At 49.1% G+C, this 10,572-nt stretch overlaps 1 protein-coding gene across 2 annotated transcripts in view; it reads right to left on the bottom strand.

Annotated features, from left to right (window-relative positions):
• CCNH (cyclin H) overlaps window positions 1–9,454 on the bottom strand; it is a 14,130-nt gene extending 4,676 nt beyond the window's left edge. Inside the window, exons 1-8 of one of the 2 annotated variants that reach the window (XR_014617988.1) lie at window positions 9,301–9,454; window positions 8,277–8,399; window positions 6,481–6,554; window positions 5,365–5,575; window positions 4,907–5,070; window positions 2,577–2,647; window positions 808–933; window positions 68–179 (exon numbers count right to left, since the gene is read on the bottom strand). Coding sequence is in view for 1 of the 2 variants with exons in the window: in XM_084278678.1 (XP_084134804.1) it covers window positions 68–179; window positions 2,577–2,647; window positions 4,907–5,070; window positions 5,365–5,575; window positions 6,481–6,554; window positions 8,277–8,399; window positions 9,301–9,417 (872 nt within the window). In the remaining variant the exon portion in view is untranslated. The remainder of the gene's footprint in view (window positions 1–67; window positions 180–807; window positions 934–2,576; window positions 2,648–4,906; window positions 5,071–5,364; window positions 5,576–6,480; window positions 6,555–8,276; window positions 8,400–9,300) is intronic. The other variant, XM_084278678.1, reaches the window with a different exon arrangement.
• Window positions 9,455–10,572: the final 1,118 nt, after the last annotated feature.

Here is a 10,572-nt window from a genome sequence, read left to right as displayed (position 1 = left end):
GTTCATGTTTCTGCAGCAATAAAAGGGGCTGAAGTTGAACACTTTGAAGAGTAAAGTCTCTACTTACAGGTTTGTACTGAGTGACAGCTCTGTGCTGTGACACTTCTCTAACTTCTGTTTCAGAGCAACAACCTCCTCAGGCCTCGGCAGCTCGTATTTCTTGATGAGATTTTTCATGCCTACAGTGGCAACAACACAGCCCTAAGCACATTAAGTGATTTCTGCTCCACCTTGTGAATTACACAAGCTTAACAAATGTATGTCTACTGTTGCTGCTTGTAATGTATTCATGCTTAAGCTTGAGCCAACAATTCACCCTCCCCTCATGATGACAGGAGCACAGTATGTGTTTTCAAGCACCTTCTCCTAAGGAAAAAAATAAACACTACACACACAAAAAAAAAGAGATCAAAATGGTACTCTGAGGAAAAATGGAATCTAAGAAGTTTTGAAGTTCACACCTTTGTAAGAGCTTGAAAGCATCGTATCTAGATTATAAAAGACACTACAAGGCAACATGCAGCATACTGCAAACTGTTGATACAGGAAGCTCACCAAGTAAAACCCTTGTATTTGCCAAAGCAAGCATTAGATATTTAAAGCATTAACTCCTCCCCAGCTTACACACTGCTCACTCACACCACATCCCACCCCACAGAGCACTCAAGCTTCAGAGGATCAAAGATGACATATGTGAGACTTAACCATCTCCTTACAAGTGAGGCTTAATTCCAAGATAACGTCAAGATAAGCAGAAGCTGAGCACAAGGAATTACACTCAAACCAGCACCACTGATTCTGGATTACCTAAAGGATGGTTATAATAATGTAGAGTTCACACTGCTCTGTTAACAAGCTTCAAAATACATATGTTTTTGTTGTGGGGTTGGTATATTTTGGGTTTTTTTTTTGCACTCAGCATTGTACCTAAATCTAAAAAAAAAAAAAAGAAAAGAAAACCAATTGTTTCCAGTCTTGTTACTAATGCAAATGAAACTTACAGCTACTTGGCAAGAAAGAAGATTTTTTTTTTTCTCTACCACCAGTTCTGTGTAAAACTAGTCATTTACCTATCACAGAAGGTTATGAGTTGGAAGGGACCTCAAAAGATCATCTAGTCCAACCCCCCTGCCAGAGCAGGATCACCCAGACTAACTCACACAGGAACACACCCAGGTGGGGTGTGAATGTCTGCAGAGAAGGAGACTCCACAACCTCTCTGGGCACCCTGTCCCTGGGCTTTGTCACCCTCACAGGGAAAAGGTTTCTCCTTTAATTCACATGGAACTTCCCCTGCTCCAGCTTGTACCTGTTGCCCCTTGTCCTGTCACTGCCATCACTGAGAAGAGCCTGTCTCCCTCCTCCTGACTCTCACCCTTCATGTATTTATAGACATTGATGAGGTCACCCCTCAGTCTCCTCTTCTCCAGGCTAAAGAGGCCCAGCTCCCTCAGCCTGTCCTCACAAGGAAGGTGTTCCACTCCCTTAATCACCTTTGTGGCCTTATGCTTCAGGATTTCTTTCCAGTCACCCTGTGTTTGCAGAAGAGCTGCCCTCGGGCTATGGCTGCTTCCCAACAATGCAAGTAACAAGTAAGTGATCACAGAATCACACAACTGTAGGGGCTGGAAAGGACCTCAAGAGATCCTCAGGTCCAACCCCACTGGTCCCAGTGTTCCCTTTGCACTTCAGCAATGGACCCCTGAAGACTGGGTTTTTCAGCAGAGAGAGAAAAGTAAGAGCAGCTGAATGTTACAAATTAACTTTAAACTGAATTTGCAGACCCCTGGTGACTTTCATGCTGCATTCTCTACTGAAGTCAGATTAGTGAAAGGACTGGATTTTTAATGCTACCTCCCTCCCATTTTTAATGCACACATTAGCTGAAAGCATTAAAAACCAGATTACTTACTGCAACTTTCATATCCTAGCCTTTTAATTTTTTAAAATTTAACAATCAGTGTACTACATTCCCCATTTATCTTTGCTAAACCACACCAGATTTCTTGGTGCCTTTTATACCCACAAACTTGTATCTATCTACACAAACTCACAGCAGCAAATCTAAACACTTTTAGAAACAACTGCAGAGCTGCAAAACAGAAGTACAGAGTTTAACATTACTCATTCAGCCTTGGAAAGGTACCCTCTGGTGGCAGAAGCAGCTACGTGCCTGCTTTTGCCCGGAGCTGCAATTGGGAAGTCAGGGTGACTGAAGTGTCATGTCATCCCAATTTACATAAAACATTCCCTAGTTCCCAAAACAGATTTCTCACTGTTGAGTCAGCTGCTAGCACTTGATTGAGCACAGCACTTAAGTGTTGAGGAGCATCACGACCTTTGCACCCTTTCATTTCACCTGTTTGTAACACAGGAACGTCTCAAGTCTTCTCCCCTTGCATCCATCTGCCAGAGGCTCATTCCACAGCCCATGTTTTACTTACTTTATGCAAACCCTGAGGGGCAAAAAGCATTTGGAGCACACCTTTCTGCTCAAAGCTCTTGTTCTTTGGAAAAAGCTATTGTTCTTCCTTTAGAGATACTGCCTATCATATTTTTTCCCAACGTTTACTTACATTTCATGCCATCTAGTAGCTTGGCTAAGGATAATCTGTCTTCTTTCAGCGTAAGACATTCTGATAAATAACTGCAAAGACACATAGAAGAGGAAGTTCTTAAAGTGTCATAATTATCTGTGGCAGCTACCACTAGTGAATAAAGCATATGTTATTCATTATCTACATCTGCTAGAGCTTTATGGTCAGACTTAGTAAATAACCTGTGGTTAGTACAAACACTTTGGTTACATAAGTACTGTAAAATGCTAAAAAACCCCAGTCTGTCACTTGTAACATACTTCTGTAAAAACCTGACAAAAACATTCCCTGACCATGTAAGAAAAAACAAGTTCCAACACTGCAAAACTAAACATTTCTAAGTAAGCTTAAGTCACGTTACACTGAAAAGTCTATGAAGTCTATGATGTCATATCATATAACATCACATTACCATGTGGTATGACTACAGGAAAAGCAAGGACTACAGAAGAGCAGTCTTCAGACAGATCAGCAGACAGCAAAGCTTGAAAGATGGGACTGCTTCTGTTGGCAGCAGAAAACAATCCCAAATGCCTTCTGGCACAGGCTCTCAGTCCCTTCCTCTTCCAACTTATCTTTTGGAAAGAACACTACCATACACACACATCATACATGTGAGCAACAATCCCCACCCACACCCACCACAAGTAACCAGCTTTACCCCTCCCCATGAAGTGCACTTACAGATGGATTACAAAAATCCAAAGGCCCCAAAGTGTGACAGTCTGTGTTAACTTCCAACTCACTCAACAGCCACGTGCAGCTGCACCAGCTGCAGCTCCCAGACAGAGGCACCAGCACCATGAAGGTGGCACCTGCTGTAAGCCAGGAGCTGCTCTGATCCCATCGCTGCTTTGATAGAGCTCAGGAGTATTGTTTAACCTCGTGCTGATACCAGAACTGAAGATTAATTTGCAGCCACCTCTTTGTCAGAGCACACTGGCACCTGCTTTTTTCCTGAAGGTGTAACTTTTTCAACTGACCTATACACATATATACATCATGGGAGTGAGAGGTTTTCAAACCTTCCAAGTTCCACCCCACTTTACTCACAGGTTCCCTAGACCCGAGCTGTGGCATTAGCTCCTCTCAGGTCCAGCAGCTCAAACTCAGGTAAAACAAGAAGTGACAAGGTTACAGCAACTGTATGGTGCAGACAGGGGACAAAGACTTGAATTCCTCGTGAGTACACAAAGATAAAAGCTCAGAGACTTTGATTCACATGCTATGTATTCACATGCTACCTACAAATTACCCTGTTTGCCAGCAAAGCTCTCCTGAATTTTGGCACAAGTAGTACAGCATATAAATTCAGGAGTGAGAACAAGAAGTTTCAAGTTATAGTAAGCACACCTGAACACGTTTACTGTTCCGAGAGGACAGTGAACCCTGTAGAGGATACTCCCACACTGCCTCCTTCTTTTCAAACAGGATTTGAGATCCATCTAGGGCAGATGGTAGGAAGGCTTCTTTAAAAAAAGAATTGTTTGCATTTAGCATCAGCCTTGGTGCCTGTATGCATTGCACTCTAAATGCAAAATGCTCTCAGAGGGGATCCTGTGAATAAGCCACTCCAGATATAGCTCTTTACACCAACTACTTCAGTTGGTTTTCTGAGGCCAACAGTTATGTTTTATCTTTGAAAAAAAACCCAGACCAAAAAACCCATGCATTTCAGCAGTGCTGGCCAAGCATTTGATAATGCCTTTGCAAGCAGCAGTGGCTAGACCACAGAAAGATAAGATGGGACAGATTTAAAACAGCATTTATCATTAACCAGTTTCCATGGAAACTGAACACTTGTCCCAGCCAACAGAGCCCCCTCAGTTTCCACATGCCTAGTAGCTGTCAGTTCAGCATAGCTTCATTTGACTCTGTAACCTCAGGTACCTCGAAATAATTATTACTATTTTTCATTTATGTGTTTCATCCTCTCAGTTTCCAACGTATTTCCACTTCACTCTCATCTTCAAGCTGAATCTGAAATACCTATTCTGTTCTGATTAGGGCAAACTCGTCAGTTTGAAGATTTTGTTCCTTCTTCCAGAGAAAAACAAACCCCAGACAGCAACTAATTGCATTTAACACCAACTTTTTGGAAAACAAAACAAAACAAAAAAAAAACCCCAAAACCAAACAGAAAACCCAAAGAAAACTGAACACCAGTACCTTTCACTTTTGAAACAGGCTTAATATATCACGTGTTTCAGTAAACACACACTACGAGCCTCTCAACAAGAAAAAGAAAAATCTATGTAAGAAACAAGTAACTGTTTAAATCATACCTATAATGAAAAAGAAAAGACTACCTTTCCATATTAATTCCTGCTCTTGAACCACTAGATAATATGGCAGTGAGAGCTATCTGTGAGGGACTGAAGAGCAGATACGCATCCGTCAGAGCGATCCGACTGAGGAAGTCATCAGCTGTTTTCCTCAAAACTTCAGGGTTTTCCAGCACTGGATAGCGAGTCTAAAACAAAATAAGTATTTAGGAAAGTAAGTAAGTTCCTTGAGTCCTGGTTCCTGAGCTCAGAACACACAATTCAATGCTATTTGGTAACGCTAGAATGTAACAGGACATCTTCTTATGCCAAAAACACATCTAATATTTAAAAGATCACAACTTAACTTGACTTCCAGGTGTTTTCCTATCACTTCAGAAACTACACAGGCACAAAAGGAAAGGTAAGCTTTCCAACACAACCTGCAACAGATCTGAATCACGTTAGGATACAGAGTTATGCATCACATAAAACAACACTACCTTCAAATCGATTAGAAATCCCTCAAATGGCCTGTATGGATTGTGGACGATAAGATGGAAGTTGAGTTGCTGAATAAGCAGTAGTTCATGCTCCAGTATTTGTTCAAGAGCTTTTTCCTGGCCTATAGGGCTTTCTCGGAGGTTACCAACAAACTGTACACTGGAGACATTGAATTCCTCTACTTTACAGGACAAAAATGCACATGTTAACCTTGAGGAGGGAACAAAAGGAACAAAAAGAAAACAAACCTAAGCAATCGACTTATGCAGCATCCACCCCTTTATCAAGAGCTTCATTCAGAAAATCTTTCAAACACCACGCTCTGAACACAGCAACTTTTTCAAATGGAAGCTGAAAGTGACCACACTTCTGACTGTCTGCAAGATCCCAGATTCCCTTTCTCATTTTTTCAAGCCTTTAAAAATACAAAGATCACACGTCCAATGTTCTGCCTTGTCCTGGTTTCGGTCAGGATGGAGTTAACTTCTTTTGTAGCAGAGGATGGAATGCTGTGTTTGGGAGTTAAAATTACAGCAGTGCTGGTAACACCCTGATGTTTTTAGTTGCTGTCAGACAGTCAAGGACTTTCTCAGCTCTTCATATTTCTCTATTCATGAGAAAGGAGGAGCGAAGCCAGGACAGGTAACCCAAACTGGCCAAGGAGAGTATTCCATGCCAATTACATCCTGCTCAGTATAAAGGGGGCTGATGGGAGGAGGAGGGGGCGGCTCCAGGACACGCGGTTCTTGGGCGACGGTCGGGTTCCGGGACGGCTCTGGGTGGCACAGCCTGAGCTGTGGGTTTGGTGAGAAACTGCATCCTGTATCAACAGCTTCACATATTTGTTGCTCTAAAGTCCTGTTAGCATTGTTATATTTTATCTTTCTGCTGTTCTAGTAAACTATCCTTATCCCAACCCACAGGCTTTTGGTTTCTTGGTTTTGGGCTGTTATTTCCCCCTTCTTTTTCCCATCCCTTCCCTCACACTTCCCCCCCCAGCTTCTCCCCCTCCTCTTTTCCTTTAAAGAGCAGGCAGCTGCGTGGATCTTGGCTCTCAGCTGGGGTAAAACCACAACATGCCTGACACAGTAACTCGTGACACGCTGACAACTTACATTATTATCCGAGGATGATACTCCATCACCGAGTTATTGAGGTAAAAGCGTTTGAAATACATACAAGCTGTGCCCTGAAACAAAAAGGGAGAGACAAATGAGCATAGAAGCAAAAATGGATTAAGAAAAAGTATCAATAAATAGGAAAATTAAACCACAGAACCGAACAGGCAATTCTGAATACATACTATAGACAGACACTAAGGCACCAAGATGCACACAGTGCCACGCTGGCCCTGTGTGAAGCCAGAAGCTGGACTTGATGATCATTATGGGTCCCTTCCAACTCAGGGGAGTCTATAATTGTATGATTTACTCCCTAAAAATGGTGGTTTGGTTGTCCTTTCCTCTGTTTTTAGACATGCATGGGAAGGCAGTGATCAAAGGGCCTACAATATCTTAAAGGAGAAAAATCTCATTATCCAAATGAAACGTAAAAACCAAATCTGAAAAAAAATTACCCTGGAAGTTGGAATCCCAACCAAGGCATCTGCCTTTTTATAAAATCAGTAAGTTTCCCTACACATTGAACACTTGTGCTGCTCTGTGTGTTTGGAACTACTTCAGTCTGCCAATGTCAAGTTTACAAGCTGATCTCAACACCTTTCCCAAGGCCATTCCTTGGGGAGTCTGACGCAGAACACATACCCTACAGCAGCCACTTCTGAAAGACAAGGTCTGGCTCCGCAGAGCATGTCACAGCAGCCCTCTGCTACTTTTCAAATGCATATTCTGACAAGAGACTCTTCATCTTCCTGATTCACCACATGGAATCACAGAATCATAGGTGTTGGAAGGGACCTCAAGAGATCATCGGGTCCAACCCCCCTGCCAAAGCAGCTCCCCAGCTCATATTGCACAGATAGGAGTCCAGACGGGTTTTAAATATCTCCAGAGATAGAGACTCCACATCCCACTGGGCAGCCTGTCCCAGGGCTCTCTCACCCTCACTGTTTAACAGTTCTTCCCCATGTTGGTGGGGAACTTCCTGTGCTCCAACTTGAGGCCATCACCCCTTGTCCTGTCCCCACAGACCACTGGAAAGAGGCTGGCCATTTCCCCAGTGTCCCACACTTCAGGTATTTATAAACATTAATCTTTTCTCTAGGCTGAACAGTCCCAGCTTACTCAGCCTTTCCTCATAGGGGAGATGTTCCAGGCCCCTAATCATCTTTGTGGCCCTTCTTTGGACTCTCTCCAGGAGATCCCTGTCCTTTTTAAACCAAGGAGCCCCAAACTGGACACAATACTCCAGGTGGGGCCTGACCAGGGCAGAGTAGAGGGGGAGGATCACCTCCTTCGACCTGCTGGCCACACTCCTCCGGATGCACCCCAGGATCCCATTGGCTCTCTTAGCCACCAGGGCACACTGCTGGCTCATGGACAACCTGTCATCTACCAGGACCCCCAGGTCGTTCTCCACAGAACTCTTCTCCAGCAGGTCCCCCCCCCCCACAGTCTGTACTGATACAAGCTTATTCCTTCCCAGGTGCAAGACTTTACACTTGCTTTTGTTGAACTTCATCTGGTTTCTAACTGCCCAGCTCTCCAGCCTGTCCAGGTCTCGCTGGATGGCAGCGCAGAGTTTCCTGCGTGTCAGCCACTCCTCCCAGCTTTGTATCATCGGTGTATGACGTCCAACCCCCCTGCCCAAGCAAGTTCCTTAGGATAGAAAATCAAGCAAGCTGCAAACAAAGGGGGAAGAGCCTGGGAGAAGGCGAGACCCGCAGCTCCACCCGTCACCCAGGCAGCAAGCGGACCCAGGCCCCCCCCCCCTCGCAGGCACTGCTGCTTACCACCACGGATCTGGGCATGGCGGGCTTGAAGACAGTGCAGAAGTCCAGCAGCCGCTTCTCGTAGTACTTGCATATCGCCAGCTCCTCGTGGGGCTCCAGGAGCGCAAGGTCGGCCTGCTGCACCTTGAAGGGAGGAGCAAAGCTGAGCCTGGCTCCCAGGCTGCGCGCCGCCACGGCCGCCTCACCCTCCCTCAACCCCGCCACCCAGGGACCGCCGTCCGGGAGGAGGCACCGGCCCCCTCGCAGGACCCTTCCCCGGCCCCCCCCTCGGTCCCCCTCGCAGGATCCCTCCGCAGCCCCCTCCTCGGCCCCCTCGCAGGACCCCCTCCCCGGTCCCCCTCGCAGGACCCCCTCCCCGGTCCCCCTCGCAGGAACCCCTCCCCGGTCCCCCTCGCAGGAACCCCTCCCCGGTCCCCCTCGCAGGAACCCCTCCCCGGTCCCCCTCGCAGGACCCCCTCCCCGGACCCCTCCTCGGCCCCCTCGCAGGACCCCTCCCCGGCCCCCTCGCAGGACCCCTCCCCGGCCCCCTCGCAGGACCCCTCCCCGGCCCTCCTCCCCGGACCCCCTCCCCGGCCCCCTCGCAGGACCCCTTCCCGGCCCCCCTTCCCGGCCCCCCTCCCCGGACCCCTCCTCGGCCCCCTCGCAGGACCCCTCCCCGGCCCCCCTCGCAGGACCCCCTCCCCGGCCCCCCTCGCAGGACCCGCTCCCCGGCCCCCCTCGCAGGACCCCCTCCCCGGCCCCCCTCGCAGGACCCCCTCCCCGGCCCCCCTCGCAGGACCCCCTCCCCGGCCCCCCTCGCAGGACCCCCTCCCCGGCCCCCCTCGCAGGACCCCCTCCCCGGCCCCCCTCGCAGGACCCCCTCCCCGGCCCCCCTCGCAGGACCACTCGCGAGACCCCTCCCCGGACCCCTCCTCGGCCCTCTCGCAGGCCCCTTCCCTACCCCCCCTCGCAAGCCCCCTCCCCGGCCCACTCCTCGGCCCCCCTTTCCCGGCCCCCCTCGCAAGGCCCCTGCCCGGCCCCGCACCTTCCCGCTCGCCACCGCTTTGCTGCGGAACTTGTGGTTGGCTTCGGCCCGGCGCCGCGTCAGCTCCTCCTCGCCGGAGAAGGTCCAGTGCCGGCACTGCGTGCTGCTGTGGTACATGACGGCGATGGAGGCTCCCTGGGGCGGCGATGGCGGCGGCAACTCGGCTCCTCGTCGCCCGCACTTTACGCCAGCGCGCGTCACGTCGGGCGCGGGGCGCGCTGGGAGCTGTAGTTTAGCTGCCTGAGGGGAGGCGGGAGGCTGGGGGGGTGCGGCGAAGGCAGAAGGAGGGCAGGAGAAGAGCAAAGCCTGTGCAGCTGGCAGGCTGGGGAGCTGGGAGGGATGGAGGCAGCTCCGGAAGAGCGGGCTGAAGCTCTCGAGCCCCGCGGGAGGGGAACGGGACAGGCCGCGGTCGGCAGGGAGCAGCTGGAGTAGGCCTGAGTGCGATACAGCTCCCGGGCGCTGGTTTTAGCCGCAAAACCCCAGGGATAAACGCCACTATCCTGTCGCGGGGTCTTTTCATGGGATGAAGAAGTGCTGCCAGCCCAGCCGGAATGTTTGCTCGCCTTACCCGGGGTCTGGGGAGCGCCGTGGCCTCGCATCCACGGGTGGTGTGGCAGTTCCAGCTTAGCGGGGCCTGCCTGTGCCGGGTCGGGGTGATACACGGCTGCAAAATGCAGCTGCACGGGGGTTTTTCAAGCTTTATTAAAAACTCCCTGAAGCGTGCTGGTGCCAAAAGAAAGGAAGTTCACTGTTGGGTTTCCACCCGTGTAGCTGTGAAACTATGTAATCACAGTCACAGAATCACAGAATCACAAGGTTGGAAGAGACCTTTGAAGACCATCGAGTCCAACCATTCCCATCCTAAGCTAAATCATATCCCTCAGTACCTCATCTACCCTTTTTTTGAACACATCCAGGGAAGGTGACTCCACCCCCTCCCTGGGCAGCCTGTTCCAGGCCCTGACAACTCTTTCAGTAAAAACTTTTTTTCTAATACCCAATCTAAACCTGCCCTGTCACAGCTTTGTGCCATTGCCCCTTGTCCTATCTCCTGTCACCTGGCTGAAGAGAACATCGCCCACCTCTCTACACCCTCCCTTCAGGTAGTTGTAGCTGGTGATAAGGTCTCCCCTCAGCCTCCTCTTCTCCAAGCGAAACAGCCCCAGCTCCCTCAGCTGCTCCTCATAGGATTTGCCCTCCAGCCCCTTCCCCAGCCTGGTTGCCTTTCTCTACACTTGCTCCAGGACCTCAATGTCCTTTTTATGGTGCGGA

Source organism: Gallinula chloropus (genome assembly GCF_964237585.1).
Source record: "Gallinula chloropus genome assembly, chromosome: Z".
Classification (NCBI taxonomy): domain Eukaryota; kingdom Metazoa; phylum Chordata; class Aves; order Gruiformes; family Rallidae; genus Gallinula; species Gallinula chloropus.
The sequence above is the reverse complement of the archived record's forward strand: the minus strand, read 5'-3'. Positions and strand labels throughout refer to the sequence as shown.